The sequence below is a fragment of the Cryptotermes secundus genome, unplaced genomic scaffold (genome assembly GCF_002891405.2).
Source record: "Cryptotermes secundus unplaced genomic scaffold, Csec_1.0 scaffold816, whole genome shotgun sequence".
Classification (NCBI taxonomy): domain Eukaryota; kingdom Metazoa; phylum Arthropoda; class Insecta; order Blattodea; family Kalotermitidae; genus Cryptotermes; species Cryptotermes secundus.
In genome coordinates this window covers 3,664,229-3,681,463 of record NW_019724601.1, presented here as the reverse complement: position 1 = coordinate 3,681,463, position 17,235 = coordinate 3,664,229, and the positions used below count along the sequence as shown (strand labels likewise).

The 17,235-nt window shown below is 42.6% G+C and overlaps 1 protein-coding gene and 1 pseudogene across 1 annotated transcript; one reads left to right on the top strand and one right to left on the bottom strand.

Moving 5' to 3' along the window:
- The first annotated feature begins 691 nt into the window (after positions 1 to 691).
- Positions 692 to 9,710, top strand: LOC111862488 (annotated as a pseudogene).
- Positions 9,711 to 11,730: 2,020 nt separating this feature from the next.
- Positions 11,731 to 15,913, bottom strand: LOC111862487 (cytochrome P450 4C1). The gene is made up of 2 exons (XM_023847953.2): positions 14,044 to 15,913; positions 11,731 to 12,836 (listed from the first exon to the last, which is right to left on the bottom strand). Exons 1-2 carry the CDS (start codon positions 15,331 to 15,333, stop codon positions 12,390 to 12,392), a joined length of 1,737 nt encoding a protein of 578 aa, XP_023703721.1. The 5' UTR covers positions 15,334 to 15,913; the 3' UTR covers positions 11,731 to 12,389.
- Positions 15,914 to 17,235: the final 1,322 nt, after the last annotated feature.

Genomic DNA, 17,235 nt, shown 5'->3' with positions numbered 1-17,235 from the left:
CGTGGCGGAAGAGAGGATTCTTCATAACCACCGCTGAGAGAACCTCAAATCCAACATATTTGTGACGCTCGGAGACTGACGTCACAGGGAAGTGAACATTGTTCGCACTGTTACGTTAAAATTGAGACCGTAACGGACCGTAGAGAAAGGGGAAAATAACTCATGCGATATGAAAGCATGTCTTAATTAGCTTGGTCTTATACGCGACCAGAATATAATCTCGAGCCCGAGACTGTCTATTTTGACTGATGATTCTTAATCTCCTCGGATATAACATCGTGTAAAAGTAAAATTGTCCCTGTAGTTAACCAATTAAGTGCTACTCCTTGAAGGCGTACGGGGGAGTGGATCCATAGATCCACTTTTTTTGACCTCGGCACTAGTTGGCGGTGAGTGCTCAGCGTCACGTTCCGGTCGCTTTACCCACGGGGAAAGATCAATTGGATAGGAGGATGGATGGGCCCCAGTGCCGATCTGGATGACGTGGAGAAGAGGAAATTTTTTACCTTACAGGGACTCGAACTCCGACCCCTCGGTCATCTAGCCCGTAGCCAGTCTCTATACCGACTGAGCTATCCTGGCTCCTATAACATCGTGTATACTGAAAGTTTACCGACATTTCAGAGAAACATACTGTCTGCATCTTCTGGGTATAAGTTTTTTTTTACATTGAAGAGAGAGAGAGCAAGTTTGGAGGGGATATACTGCCTCCATCTCTGTCATCTGCCCTGAAGATGGGGGCAGTAAATTCCTTCAAAACGTCAGTAATGATGTACGAGACTACACGGCAGCATATCCCAGAACACAGCAATATATCTACTCTTGTTTAAAATACAGGACAGGACGTCTTCTCGAGAGGCTACACAGAAAGGAAGGAAATTAAGGTATTCGTACATGGCAGTAGATGTTATCAATAGTTCGGTCTACCACAAACACGTCCGCCCAAAATGCGACTTAACCTTTACTGCTTATTTGTCCTGCCCTTTCAGTGTATTGAGGAGACGTCAGGCAACATGCGAATATTCACCTGTCTCTTTGTCGTCGGTTTACTTCGGGGGGCATCTGGTTCAGCAGAACTGTCGGAAGGTAATACATTGCTATTCATATTATTATTATTATTATTATTTCTTTTCTTAGTTCTCAAAAATAACTTAGATTTATGTTAATGAAATTATTATTCTTTTTCTGTTTGTTTACTTATTTGCATTAGTGTGTTTTCTTCCAGTGTTTGCCTGTAATTTGTCTTTGTATTTATGTTGTGATTATCCACAATGAAATTAATTGTATCTACACTGTGCTCTATCTGTAATTGGCCTTGCGGCTCTTGACTCGGAACATAAATAATAAAGAATCGAATTGAACTGAAATGTATTTAGCAGTATTAATCATAATGAGGAGCTTCATAACTTGTATTCCTCTCTAACTATAATTAGAAGGATCAAATCAAGGAGGATGAGATGGAATCAAGAGCAGGTCTGGACACTTAGAAGGTAAAATATCTTATCCCTGACGGGAATCCACGGATAATAAATAAAAGATACAAATTTAGTAGCCAGTCTCCTGAGCTAACTGCAGGAATGTCCCGTACCTAAAACTCTGCGTGAACTCTGTGTTGTCTTGAGCAGGAGGGCTGTGCACTTCCAGCGACGGTTCCGCTGGAGTGTGCAAGAGGATGTCGCAGTGCACGGCTGTACGCGATGACATTCGGTACACAAGACTGTGCTGCCTGTCATGTGCCGTTACGAGAAAAAGGACCCCATCATTTGCTGTCCGAAAACCAGAGAGGTTCAGTCAATGAAGAAAGGTGAGTTTACTCCTTTGCTTTTATGGATGATTTCGCTACGAAATTAGCTTCACCCCGCCCACCTGCCTGTCAGTCTGTTTATTGTTTTTTATTGTTCATTTAACGAGGATATCAATGAGAGAGGAAGTATGGATCATGTGTCCCATTGGGGAATGAAACCAAAAATGGTCGTGTTGGCAAGGACCAGCAGAAATTTCCCAGAGAGAGGATAGCAGGAGCTCAGTGTCAAAGGAATAATAAATTGAGAAGGATTTGAAAAGAATTGGTCGGACTTGAAATAAGGTACTGTCCGGGCCCTTGCCTGGAGAGACTGAAGAAAACAAAACTCTTCTGTGAGGAGTCTCTGCCACTACTGAGATTCGAACCTGAAATCTCGCTAATACAAGGCAGAAGCGTCACTGAAACATCCGGCTTGGCCTGTCTCCTCTCCTCCAGTAACAGCCACAGAAAATGTTACTGAAATTTTATATAAGGATATTTAATGATATTGTCACATGTATCCTGGTAACGCAACAGTAAATAATGGTTTCCGGATCTGATAACTCGATTTATTCTACAATTTCACACGTCGTAACTACAATTCGTCATTACACTTTCAAGACTGCTATATCAACGACATAATTATAACACTCTCAAGGTTAACACATTAACTGCTGAACTGCCTTGAACGACGCCTTCCTGAAGAATCCTCGAATCCTCCAGCTTACGACTGCTGAACTGAACTGCTGGTGTTATTCTGTAAACCTCGTCATGTAGCCTCCGCACGGACCGCGCACAGAAAACCCAGTTCTATTGTTGCATAAGGAAGACCACACAGAGAATAAGTCACGTCTTCATTGGTACGCTGTTGCCAAGCAAAGGGCAATAACTTTCGTCCACTGAGACACATCTTACATTGTTGCACGTTGACCGTATTTACCGAGCCGTTGCCTAGAAACGCTTTGAGTAATTCCGTTATATGTATATTACAGTCTTGATTAATCTCAAATATAACGGTTGTTTCTAAGAACACCTGCCTGTTTTTCCGGATACATCCACAGCGGAACTCACTACATATTTACCAGAGCGAAAAAAATTTAGAATAAAAATTGTAAAGAAAAACGAAATTGGCTTGTGTCAGTAAATTTCTTCCGCAAGTCTTGTGGATTTATGTATAATTAAACAAATAGGATAATTATGCCGTGAAGCTCACAATTTGTGAACAGTTGGATCAAAGTTCCTGGCTACAGATCCAGACGTCCTGGTTTCGATTCCGGGGGCTACCAGATTTTCTGAGAAGTAGTGGGTGTGGAATGGGGTCCACTCAACCTCATGAGGATAATTGATGAGCTACTTGATTGGAATAGTAGTGGTTCCGGCCTAGAAAACCTAAATTCAGGGCCGTGGGTATTCGTTGCGCTGTCCACGCGGCACCCTCTATCCGCTAAAGTTGGAACTAACTTCGCTGACAAGCGGCGATCGCTCGGTCGGTATAGTTCGCTTGCGGACTACAGGCCACGGAGTTTTAAACTTAATACTTCTACTTCTCTTTATTTTCAGTGTGTGAACGATCCATCACGGCTGATTCAGTGCCAAAGAGCGATAGAGTGAGGCCTAAAAGATATGCCAGCATATATGGAGGAAGCAGAGTGATTGCCAGGGAATTCCCGCATATGGTGAGTCGGTAAACAACAGTGTACATTCTCTTCTTCTTATTTCTTTATGGATTAGGTTCTCTGGCCTGTACCCATTCAGAATTAATTAATTCTGAAATTAGAATTTTCAATACAGTCGGCTGGATTAATTTCTTCGCAGGGTCGCTACCGACACCAGGCAGGAAAATTTGTCTATAAGCTTCAGTTTAAGCACCTTAAGGTTATTTTTACGGACTAAGCTGAACTAACCAGGCAAGATGAATAATAAACACATTTTAATTTTTTATTGATATTTAATGGGGGCACGCGGTAGCGTAGTAGGTTGAGGCACTATGCTACAAGCCGGAAGGTCGCGGGTTCAAGTCCCGATGAGGCCATAGGGTTTTTATCAATTGACCTAATCCTTCCAGGCGCACTATGGCCATGCGATCGACTCAGCCTCTAACAGAAATGAGTACCAGGAATTAATTAAATAATTTTCCTGGGGAGTAAAGCGCGGCCGGCGCGTAAGGCTGAGAACCTTACCGCCATCTTTGAGCCGATTGTCTAGATAATGTGGAACCCTCGTCTCACAAACCTATGAGCGTTCGCGGCCTGTTAAAGGGATAGCTTTACTTTACTTTATTGATATGTAATGTAACTGGTGTATTTTTTTTTCTTTATTCACCAACTAGTGCAGAGGTCAAAAATACGTGGATCTATAAATCCACTCCCCCATACGCCTTCATGCAGTAGTGCCTAACTAGTTAAGCAAAGGGAGAACTTTACCTTTACCTTTCTTTTTTTAAATCGATTTCAATTCTTTCCAAAATTCCGAGGGGGAGTTTCGGATATCTGACTTTCCTCCCCCCTGACCGTGCCCATAGATCCAAATAGGGTCCTTTCCCCCTTGTATCTGAAGACTGGAACGAGTCCAGTTACAGAAACGTCGTGTATATAAAATATATCCCAGAATTTGGACAATAGACAACGTAATATTTATACAACAAACTGACCTGCAAATATGAGCTCACAATTACGAATTAATTATATACATTGATAAAATGCAATGTATACTGTTCAGGCCGCAATTGGATTCGTGAAAAGGGGCAGAATTCTCTGGCTCTGCGGGGGTACACTCATCCACAAGAGGTTCGTGCTGACTGCTGCACACTGTTTGGAGGATTCTTCGATATATCGATAGTAAGTATAAGAACGACTTAATGGGCAGTTTTTGCCAGAGATAAAGGTACAACAGAAACCGTCCGAGAGCTATTACCCGAAATACATGCTCTATATAAGTTAAGGAGTCCGTGATCAGGGAGGTACCGTGGTATCGATGTCGGAAGCAAAAAATGCATATAAAATTTTGGACGGAATATTGTTATCTTCCACAGTGGTAAGGCCCGATATGTGCGTCTGGGAGATGTGGACCTGAAGAGCTCTGCTGATGACGTAACAGTGCAGGCATTCAACGTGGTGCGACGGATACCGCATCCTTACTACAGGACGCACCAGAAGTACCACGATATAGCCTTGCTGGAGCTAGACGACGACGTGTACTTTGACAGTTTCGTGAGACCTGCCTGTCTTCACACCCGGTACACTGTTCCGAGCGAGATGCCGATAGCATCAGGCTGGGGTCGCACTGAACCAGGTCAATGATTGGAAATACTCCCCGTTCTACTTCGTTCTAGATCTCACTGTAAAACTAAATATAATGTTCCGTGGTTTTAGTCCGCAAGCAAACTATGCCGATCGAGCGACCGCAGCTTGTCTGCGAAGTTAGTGCCAACTTTAGAGGTTAGAGGGTGTCGCGTGATTAGCGCAACGGATCCCCACAACCGTTAATTTCGGTTTTCCAGACCGGAGCCGCTATTTCCTTGAAACAGCTCCTCAATTATCAACACGAGGCTGAGTGGACGCCGTTCCAGAACACTACTTCTCAGGAAATATGGTAGTGCCGGGAATTGAACCCGGACATATGGATCTGTAGCCAGGAACTGTGACCACAAGACCACAGAGGCGATCCAAGATCTCACTGCAGTGAACATAAACCTTGCGAAGCAGGGAGACAATAAAACTCGGTGTCACAGTCATTTCTACTCTGATTACGTTCGGGATGTGACACTGTTGGTAACAGTATAACACTTCTGTTCAATATCACTTTCTATAGTACCGCTTGTGGAAATTGTAGCTAGCTGCACGAAATTTCAAACGAAGAAGACTCTTTTAACCTTATAAGTGGGCTGCGCCATAGCTCTAGCGGTTAGTCGCTGGCTTCCCACCGCGGCGGCCCGGGTTCGATCCCGGTCTGGTCAAGTGCGTTTGTGGCGGACGAAGTGGCGCTGGGGCAGGGTTTCTCCGAGTACTTCGGTTTCCCCTGGCAATCTTCATTCCACCAATTGCTCCACAATCACCCTCACCTATCATCTGGGGGTGGTACAATAGACCAGAAGTGGCCGCAGTACAAGGGGCTTAGTCCCACCCCACTAGCAATAAAAAAATCCTATAAGCGCTCAACGTCGAAATTTTCTATTGTTTTGGAACCTGTTGTATCTGACAGCATGTCATATCCACGGGACTTTTATTTGAATTACATGATCCAGAAATATTTATGGGGAATATTTCCGTGCAACTTAAATTCTTGGGAAGTTTTTGTGTGTATATTACTTACTTCTCTGCAGACGTAACAACTTAAATGGTCATTTTAGCTTTTAAGGGGCTAAGCGATGCTTCTAGCTTTGTTTCCTACACTATACTGGAGCCCGGCAAAGAATTCTCTTGTATCCTACCCCACTCCGTCTACTTTCCCTTCCTGTTCACCCCTTACTATATATATCCTTACCCTTCAACAGACATGGCTTGTTTTACGCGTTCTAAAGCGTTAGGTAAGGGGCGCCAGAAGGTGAGCTAGGGTTGTAGAGTGGGTGAACAGACTCTCCCCTCATAACAACCCTTCTCCCCACCATCCGCGAGAATTCTTAGTTATCTCAACTATAGAACAGCCTGACCACTGACATAAACTATGTGGATTTTCATTGTTGTGCTTTGTGAAGACGCAAATAACCAGGGCCACTGACGCAAATATAAACACACACTAAATCACGCTCAGTAGCACACTTCATTTGTTTTAGTGACGTCAATGCTGTTATAAGAGGCCACATGAGTTTTGCAACTGCCTTAGAACAACTGTAACTTCAGTGTGAACTAGGCATTGCATTTATTGCACTTGATAATGTCTCTCTCCATACCCGTTCACTATAAACTGCAAGATTCTGAGAAATCGAACAGATCTTTTGCAATTACGTAAGAAAACTGGTTCCTATATAAGGGAAATATCTTTTCCAATTGTGTAAAAAAGATAAAGCTATTCTTGTAAGAGGCAGTGGAGGCCCATAGTGTTGAGAGACGTTGAGGCTCCCACATTTCTCTAGACAGTCGGCTCATAGATGCCGGTGAAGTTGTCTGCCTTAAGCGCCGGTCGCCCATTAGCCCCAGGAAAATTCCTGATACTCATTTCTGTTAGAGGCTGAGTCGACCCCAGGGCCATAGTGCGCCTGGAAGGATTAGGGCAATTGAAAAATCCAATGACTTCATCAGAAGTCGAACCCGCGATCTTCCAGCTTTTAGCATTGTGCCTCAACCTGCCACGCTACCGCGTGTCCCTCTTTTCCAATAGGGATTGTTCCTAAAGGCAAAAGAAAATGTCTTAGAATTTCTATATAAACAGATTGACTTATTCCACTATTAACTCGAACCACATTTCGACTTCAACACTGCTCATTACATTTTTTAACAAAAGACGGATTGGAGAAAAAGTCAAAAACTGGAAGGGTTGAAATATAGTTGTCCCTCTGCTTAATTTACTAAAATTTCATGATGACATGTGAGAGACTGGAGGCATACATCCATGCATTCTCTATCTCGAAACTAGATGGAGATTAATGGCCAGTTTCAGGTCCCGTCTGCTTTATCCCCGAGAAGAGAGCCCTTGGTACCCAATGCATAGGAGGCTGAGTGAGCCCAGATCCCGTTTAGAAGCTCCTGAGAAGAGAAAACTCCCTTCTTTCTGCCGGGAACTTAACTCTTAATTGAAATAGTGATCAACGGGAGAAGACAGATTAGATGTAAAACGGCATATGATGAAACTGTCACCTGATCAAACTGTTCCTATTGAAACTTACAGGGAGAAACTTGACGGGTCAGAAACTGATGAAAGTGGACCTGGAGTTTCAGCCCTTGGGAAAGTGTATGGACGTGATAACCGAACAAGTGGATCCTTGGGCAATCAACAAGGAGCTTAGCGTCGGACTGCTGAATGACTCCATGTTGTGCGTCGGAGTGCTTGAAGGAGGCAAAGATTCATGTCAGGTGAGACCACATGCAGGGTATTGTCGGTCGGCTGGCCCTCGCCAGTGCAGTCATTCCTGGCTTCAGGCCTCGTCGAGATCCATGATCAAGATTTTTGTTATCTCCTAGATATGTACGTGTTTAGTGGGGCCTCCACTTCGATGGGGGGAGGGATCGGTCGCTCTGTGTAGATGCTACGTTCGTTGCACCGTAGTTTCAGCTCGAGTATATCTTCAGTGTCACGCCGTCCAGGACACTGTGGACCCTGTACATCTTTGTCGCTGCACTAACTGACTGCTAAATTGCTACTGAACCTCGTCAGCACAATGATTCTTGGTTGCGAGTGCCACGGGACTCATGACCATAGCTACTACACATCAGAGGTCAAGAAATCCCATACCCTTACCGAAACAGGAGGTCAAGCAGCACCATCTCAACAACACATTCATTGGCTTTGAATACGGAAAGATTCGACTTCGGTTCCCGGCCCCAAGTTCGGTTATCCTGACAGAATTTTCAATGTTTTCTTAGCCTCTCCAGGAAAGTTCCAGAATGTTATCTTAAATTATTTAAAGACCACTTTCCTCGAAATATTTTCTACTTCATCTATAGTTCTCGTCAAGCTTAAGTAATGTTTAACTGAAAATATATGTGAAATTTTACATTTAAAAACCAGTTTGATATATAATAATCTTGTGGTCTTTCGTCCTGTTTGCAATGCTTGTAAATAAAAATGGAGGGGTTTTGCGTTACAAAAACAAATTATATTTATTTACCAGGCCAACTTCAAAACATCAAAAACCACGTCTCACAGGGACCATCTCTTTGCGTTTCTTAATATCTAGGTATATTTAATATTATGTTGGATGCGACCCAAATACAACAAAAATATTTTATACCAGCATCATAGTTTATATGTAGTCCGTCATCATTTGTGTATTTCCTCAAGAGTCACCTGAAGATGGACTACATGTGCCGAAACATGGCATGAACTGATAAATAAAAACATTTCCTTGTGTGACATCAACCTACTCATTTTTATTTGATATATAGTACATTCTTGCAGTCACAGAGGACGTAGTTATTCTCGGTGCTTCAGAGATGGCGCCAATAGTCAAACTCCATATCCACTTGTGGAGAAGCGTTAATGCGGCTCGCAGGGAAGAATAAGAGTCAACACTTTTTATATGGAAGCTGCCAGTCGCTCAGATGCTAAAAAAAATTCCCAACAATTTACGGAACCCGAAAGTTCATTACCGTGTTCACAACAGTCCTCCACTTGTTCCTATCGTGAGCCAGATAAATCCAGTCTATACCATCCTATCCTATCTAAAATACATTTCAGTATTATATTCCCACCTACGCCTAGATCTTCCTAGTGGTCTCTTTCCTACCAATATCCTATATGCATTCCTTTTCTCCCCCATTCTTATTAAATGCCCAGCCAACCTCATCCTCCTTGACTTGATCATTCTAATTATACTTGGTGAAGAGTACAAGTTATGAAGCTCCTCATTATGCAGTTTCTCCAACCTCATGTCACTTCATCTCTCTGCGGTCCAAATATTCTCCTCAAACACTCTCAGTCTCTGCTACTCCGTTCTACAGTTTGATTACATATAAAAATCCGCTAGTGTACACTACAGACATCATTGTAACTTCCTTTCTCTGTTACAGGGGGACTCGGGTGGACCGCTACAAGTGAGGGCTCAGTCGGCCGTATGTGACTTCGATGTGGTGGGTATAGTGTCATTCGGCATAGACTGTGCAAAGCCGGTCGGTCACCCCTGCAGTCTACACGCGGGTGTCGAAGTACGTGCCTTGGATCGAGAGTGTGGTGTGTGCCTAAGGCGAAGGATTTTGAACCAGTCTTTCTGTTATTAGGTAACACCACACACTGCTCTAGCTCAGACAACTAGGGCAATGATAATGGACATTAATGCAAAGAGAAAGATGTGGTAGTTACTATAGGATTCTGACGATGGTGTATAACACACTGATATATTGGGTTTTTGGACTTTATCCATCGTCCTGGTCCAGTGATTGAGGCTAGCTCTTTCTAACGGACCCAACAGAATAGGTGTTTTCCTTCACCTGAGGACGGAAACAGATCCAGTTTCCGAAACGTCGTGTTTTTATTAGTTCTCTTAAAAACCAGGACGATGGATAAAGTCCAAAAACCCAATATATCATAAAGATGTGGGTTTCTCATCTACCGTTTGCTTACATAACGACTGAGAAATGCCGTGCTGAAATTCAACGGGAAGTCCGATGGATATTAGTTTAGGCAATTCTGTTATCCATACTGACTATCTGACACTGTGAAGGAGATAGTTTTCCTGCTGATATATATGTGACTTTGAGGGCATTGACGGCCCCTGGGAAGGTACATTTCTTTTTTCCTATGTTGCTTTTATCATGATGAAAATAACTACTGCCCATGTTTTGTTCATATCATGACAATTTATTGTAATTCAAACATGTTATGCAACACTGTAAATACAATTGTTTTAATAAACTACTAGGATTACCAGTGATATTTTTTGCCATGTCATTTAAATACTGACCGACCGAGCGACCGCCGCTTGTCGGCAAAGTTAGTGCCAACTTTTGCGAGTAGATGGTGTCGCGTGGTCAGCGCAACGGATTCCCGCGACCGTTAATCTCGGTTATCTAGACCGGAGCCGCTACTTTTCCATTCAGCTAGCTCCTCAGTTATTCTCACGAGGTCGAGTGGACCCCGTTCCAGACCCACTACTTCTCAGGAAATCTGGTAGCGCCGGGAATCGAACCCGGACCTCTGATCACTAGACCAGAGGCGGTGGTACATGCTACTAGATTTTCGAAAAACAGAATACGAAACTTTTGTTAAGATAAGTTCCACTGAAAGTAAAACAGCAATATGTTGGCTGCGCTGAATAAATATTTCATTTTTTGTTTGATGGTCATAACTAGCGAAACCCTGTAATTAGGCATGTAAACTTTTGCTTGTTACACGCTTCATTTTGGTTTTCTGCTTGGCTTATTCGACTCTGAAAATGTCAGTATGTCCCCACATTTCCTTGAAGTAGTCACCTTGTACTCATGTACTGCGTTTCTCATTCTACGCTATATATGTATGTATAAGGTGGGGCACGGGGTAACGTAGCGTAGTTCGTTGAAGCACTATGCTACAAGCCGGAAGGTCGCGGGTACAATTCCCGATGAGGTGGCTTTTTCAATTGACCTAATCCTACCAGCCGCACAATGGCCCTGGGGTCGACTCAGCCTTTAATAGAAGTGAGTACCAGGAATCTCCCTGGGAGTAAAGGCAGGCCGATATATATGGCTGACAAACTTACCGCCATCTGTGAGCCGATTGTCTAGATAATGCGGGAGCTTCGACCTCTCACAACGCTATGGGCCTCCACGCCCTGTTACCTTATTGAGTGGAAAAGTTATTTTAACGCCTAGGTCGAAGTAACTGATGTTTCGCACATAGAATATCTGTATAAAATATTAAAATTTTTCAGAATAAATGTATCAAATTTATTGCAAAAATTTCCTACAGATATACCAAAACTTCAATCTGTTTTCCAGCAATAATATTATTTACATTTTCTTTCAGTTTCGTTTCGCGGCCGTTAAAGTAGCAAGCTGCACCTTAACGGACAGACATCTCGTAGCCCTCAAAGCATGCCGATCTGTTCAACTATACAAGGTAGGGTAAAGTTGCCCCTTTGTTTAACTAATTAAGCACTACGCCATGAAGGCGTATGGGGGAGTGGATGTATAGATACACATTCTCTTGACCTCGGCACTAGCTGCAGGTGAGTGGTGAGCTTCACGCACCTGCCGCTTTACCTCCCGGGAAAGAGCCTCCGATACCAATTGGATAAGAGGTTGGGTGGACCCCAGAGTCGGTCTGGACGACGTTGAGAAAATTCCTGACCCTTCCGGGACTCGAACTCCGACCCCTCGGTCATTCAGCCAGTCGTCAGTCACTATACCGACTGCGCTATCCTGGTTCCTGTTCATCTATATAAATTTACAAATTTGAAAGAAACGAGGAGAGAATGAAGGAAGGTAAAAAAAAAGTCAAAAGGGGAAGAAAATATGGAGACATGACAAGAAACGAATAAATTGACAGACAAAAGAAAGGAAAGGGTGAAGTTGTCTTTATGTTTAACTGATTCAGCACAAAGTCATGGATACTTATCGGAAGGCGTAGGTACAGGCACCCAATTCTAGATCACGGCATTCGGAGGTGTAGTCAACTTCACGCTCCTTCCGCTTTATGCCCCAGGAAATAACCCCCGTACCCACTGTACAGGAGGGTGAATGGGCCCCAGAGCCAGAGCTGTGGATTAGGGAAATATTAATTGCCAGTACCGGGAATCGAACTACGATTTTCCAGCCCGTCGCTATACAGCCAGAGCCATTGCTCTACTGAATCCTGAAGAGAGATGGTAACAAAAATTGGGGGAGGGGAACATCTTACAGCGTATGAAGTTGGCAGGTAAATTGGGAGAAGCTGCCATCCACCAATATTTATGCTGATCGCTTTCTTGTACCTTTGTTTTCTTTTATTTTTTAGTTTCGCCAATAAAACGTTTTTGTCATACCGCCCGCATACACTCTCAGACATCACGAAAAATGCTAGGGATCACTTTCTCTGGCCTCGGTAACATCTGGACGTTGAATCCGTTAGCTGGTTTCAGCAGTACCCCAGCCTGCAGATTCCTGTCCAAGGATTGCACTCCTCCTGGTGTCCTGACGGTGTACGCCCTCAGAACGGAGGACAGTATCATCTTCGCTTCCATCATGCTGTACTTATAAGCCACACAAATCCTGCGCCCCCCACCGAAAGGCATATAGGCGCACGGCCGTGTGTCGCTTGAGAACCGTTCTGGATTAAAGAGTTCCGGATCAGGGAAGTACTCAGAGTTCCTGTGGGTCATGTAGCTGAATATCACAACGCGACTGTCTTTCGGCAGGATGTAGCCATTTTCCAGTTGTGTGTCTTCTTCAATTTTTCGGAAGAGAAACGGCACTGAAGGATAGAGACGCAGTGACTCCTTCATAACCTGGGAACAACGTTCATACATGGACTTCGTGTTACGTAAGGCAAGTACATGCAGGGTAGAGGGCAACAAGGGGCTATGTCATGACATGATTTCTGTGCTTATGTGATGGCAAAACGGTTATTATGAGGATACTAATCACTACACAGAGCCTAATATTAATTTATATAATTGTAGCCGTGTTTGTACTTGCATTGTATTCATTGTGTGTAGTGCGTCCTCTATTGTTTGTGCAGTTTTGTGTGTTGTGTCTTATTGTACTACCACTGCCACCCATAAAACCCCATAGTGATAACATAAATATGTTTATGTTATCACTTTTNCCTCTATTGTTTGTGCAGTTTTGTGTGTTGTGTCTTATTGTACTACTTATTGTTATCACTTTCTAATTAGGCTTAAAATTAAAAAAATGTCAGTGAATGTTATAGGGAGACAATGAGAACCAAATTTAAATTCATTATGTACAGGTCGAAACTGTTTTCTTTTCGTTTTGAGGAGTACCACTTACTTCAGCGAATATTAAGGTCGCCATTTCCGTGCCAAAAGCCCTGGATATAAAAACATGTGGTTTTAACCGAAACGCTGGATTGAATCAAAGCAGCTACGTGACTGCAGTACAAAAACCAACATACTAATCAGATACCTTCCGTGAGAGCCTGTGACAAAATCAATTTTTCTCATTAACTGCTGTGAAAATGTGGTGTTGGAGAATGATGGAGAAGATCAGTTGGACCGATTATGTGAGAAATGAAGAAGTGTTAATTAGAGTCAGTGAGCAGAGGAATATCTTACACGAAATAAGAAAAGGGAAGGCTAATTGGATTGATCATGTTTTACGCAGAAACTGCCTTCTAAAAGAAGTTGTTGAAGGAAAGATAGAGGGGCGGATAGAAGTGACAAGAAGACGAGGAAGAAGACGTAAGAAGATGCTGGATGACCTTGGGGACAGAAGAGGATACTGTCATTTGAAGGAGAAAGCTCTAGATCGCATTAAGTGGAGGAATTGTTTTGGAAGAGACTGTGGACCTGTCGTCTGACAGATTACTGATGATGATGATGAATTGCTGTGACAATTTCTTCCAAATTTCGTCAAAATCTATTAACGATATTGGATATAAAGTATTCGCAGAGAGAGCTGGACTGACCTTTATAAATTTTCTGCAATTAGCGGTATCGACATTAGAGGATTCTGAGTCTGAGCTCCGCCTACCTGTTCAAGATAATTCATGTTGCATAGATCCTTGCTGGTAGTGGCTCTGTGGATGTCATCTCCAAATATTTTCTCCTGTTCTTCCAAAACTTTGTCCTGGACTTCCTGGTACACCCCCAATAAATATAGCACATAGCAGCAAGTGACTGCCACCTTCGAGCTAGCAACCATTAGGCTGCACAGTTCGTCTCTGATTTCTTCCGCTGTCAGCTGATTGTCTCGTATCAGCAGATCCAACAAACACATCTCCCTTCCTCGAATCCACTGCACATATTCCACCTGTTGCTTCCCACGGTTTTGCTGAAGTCCATTTCGTTGCGATGTTAATTTTTCTGTTATCACCTTATCAACAAATTCATGAAGATATTTCAAAGAAACTTCCTTATCTTTTTCATACTGTTTCTTTCGATTTTGTATACAGTCGTTTATTATCCAAGGGTTCTTCAGTGTTCCTCCTAGTTCATCCAAAGCATGCAACAAATTTTCAACAAAAACGTGATCTCCTTCCATTTGGGTATTCACATTTGTTCCCATTGTAGTCTCACATATAATATCAAGAGCGCACTCACATACATAAGGATAAATATTAATACTAGAACCATTAGCGAGCAACTTGAGTTTCTGCGTCAACATCAAGCTGTTCTGAAAAAAATTCCACATGAACTGATCTAGAACATTGTTATTAAAAGTCGATGAAATTATTGTCCTATGAATTTTCCATTTCTCAACATCGGGCGCTATTGCACCGCTGCCATTGGCAATCTTTGAATCGGATGAAATTGTCTTGATCGGCGCTTTGCTGCTTAGAAGTTTCTCGATGCTTTCTGCGTCCGATATGACTATATATAATTTATTCCCCATCCAGAAGCGAACAACTGGTCCATATTTGTTTACAGCTTCAACAAGTTTTTGAAATAACTGAACAAGATTTGAACTTGCAAACGTTGGTATGCTGCCCCAAATCGGAAGAGACAATGGTCCTGGAATATTGGACGTAAGGTTTCTGTTGCGCTTCTGTGTCCAACAATGGACCAGATAAAGAGGAAGAGATACAGTGAACAGAACTGTGATCAGCACAGTCCACCAGGTTGGAAATATATTTATCCCATTACGTAGAACCTGTATGTGTAGTGAAGAGAAGTCAAACCATTCTCGTGAAGAAAAAGTCAAGTTGTTGATGAAGCTACTGTTTACCTTATCCACGACGTTTATAGCAACCTTCCACCACGATTCGACCACATGTGGCAGTTCCTTGAAAATATCTTTACTTACGAAGTGGATGTTATCCATTTCATACCAAAATGAACTCACAGGCTAATTAACTTTCAATTCTTGCTGCAAGTCAACTTTACACCACTCACTTCAAATACATTCTTCACACTACACACAATAACAGGTAAATACACTTACATTTTCGTATGAATGAAATTGCAGATAATTTGCTTTAACTCTTGACAGATGTTCCAAAAAGTTTCTTTCTTTCAACACCGTCACACATCGAAGATTTTCATAATAGAACGTGTATGTTTACAAGCGAGATATTCCTTTTGAAGCACGGAAAGTGATAAACAACAATAATTTTTCTTCAAAATATTTAACTGAGAAACATAACGACCCATTCAAGAACGTACACAATTATAAAATATTTTATTGTTAAACAAATATTAGCAGAAGAATATAAACAAAATTGTAGTTTAGCACCAAATTCCTGACCACACACAGACAGCTGGTGACGTAAATGCAATTTCGAACATAAATTGAGTGACGAATTAATACGAAATCGTGTCCCAGCACGACATCCTTTGCACACGATGCGTACGAGGAACGGCGCCGATGTGTGAGTCCCTTTGTCTTGCTGCTGTGGACAGGCACACTCATTGTCCATAAATACAACGTCATTTATAGAGATTCAATGACGTTGTCAAGCCTTGGGAACTCAGCTTACATAACGTCACATTCAAGTACTTGTTTTTCTGTTACAAACAAGTCCGTAATTTAAATATCCCTGGAAGACTTTCAAATCTTCACATATATAGGCCCTTACATTACACGTTTCGAAACTTTATTTAAATTACGCAAGATTCTCTTCACTTGTACAAAGAGAGAGAATAAGAGAGGAAGAAAGCTCTTGGAGTATTAACTTTCTTGTCTTTTTCCATCCCATGTTTCGAAACAAGTTCAAAGGATAAGAAAATTGCTTCACGGTCTGTCGCACTAATGCGCTATATTTATACGGGATGTCTGTTATCTGCCTTATCCGCAACTAAACTACAGAGAGTCGTATGACGGCTGAATGATGGCTTCTAAGGCTATGAAAAGGAGCGGTAATAGCCTAATGTAGGTACCATCCCTGCATTTTCTCTGAAGGGCTAAGAAAAACCATGTAAAACGCCGAACATTAGTGTCCCGGACTAGATCAGAACTGAGAGCTTCCCGAATACGATTCTAGTGGGTTGCCGCTAAGCTAACTCGTCCGATGTCTACATTCTATCATATAAAGCATCATACACCAGATAAACAAAACAAAGTGATGAGAGTGCTTAGATGCAGGGTCATATACGTATGTTCTTCAAAGACTGGGGTATAGGCTTATAAACCAAGTCACAGGATTTGGATCTTGGTTTATTTAATGACACCGTTCCAGCAGCTGGCCGATCACAGTGGCCGCGCGGTCTAAGGCACGAAATGTCTTCGTTCGCTCGAGCACTGGGATCGTGGGTTCGAATCCCATTTAAGGCATGGATGTCTGCCTTTATTCTGTGTTTGTGTTAGGTAGCGGCCTTGCGACTGGCTCATCAGAGTCCAAGGAGTCCTACCGACTGTCTAGGTTTAAGGAAACGAAGCGTTTCATGGATGCCCTGTGCTCCACGTGGGAACAACAAGAACAGGAGGAGGAGGAGGAGAAGAAGAAGTTCCAGCAGAAAACTGTATAACATCGACTGCAAATACGTGATTGGGCCTTTACAGCATTCCAGTCCATGCTACGAAAACTTGGGGCATTTACACCATCATATCGTAAACAAATAACTACGTCACACTTTTAGGGCCCCATGGAATATCTTCACTTGCTTTCTTATTTTCTTTCTTGTAGCTACATTTCGACTTACATTATGGCCTCCAGTTTCAGGATTCACTCTTCCTTTCCTATTTTCTTCCTCCTCTTCCTCTATTTTGACTATTTTGAATTTCTTT

Coding starts and splice junctions, on each gene's coding strand:
- LOC111862487 (XM_023847953.2), bottom strand. CDS start 15,333: ATGGATAACATCCACTTCGTAAGTAAAGATATTTTCAAGGAACTGCCA. Junction 12,837..14,043: donor ACATGAATTATCTTGAACAG/GTAGGCGGAGCT, acceptor CGTTGTTCCCAG/GTTATGAAGGAGTCACTGCG.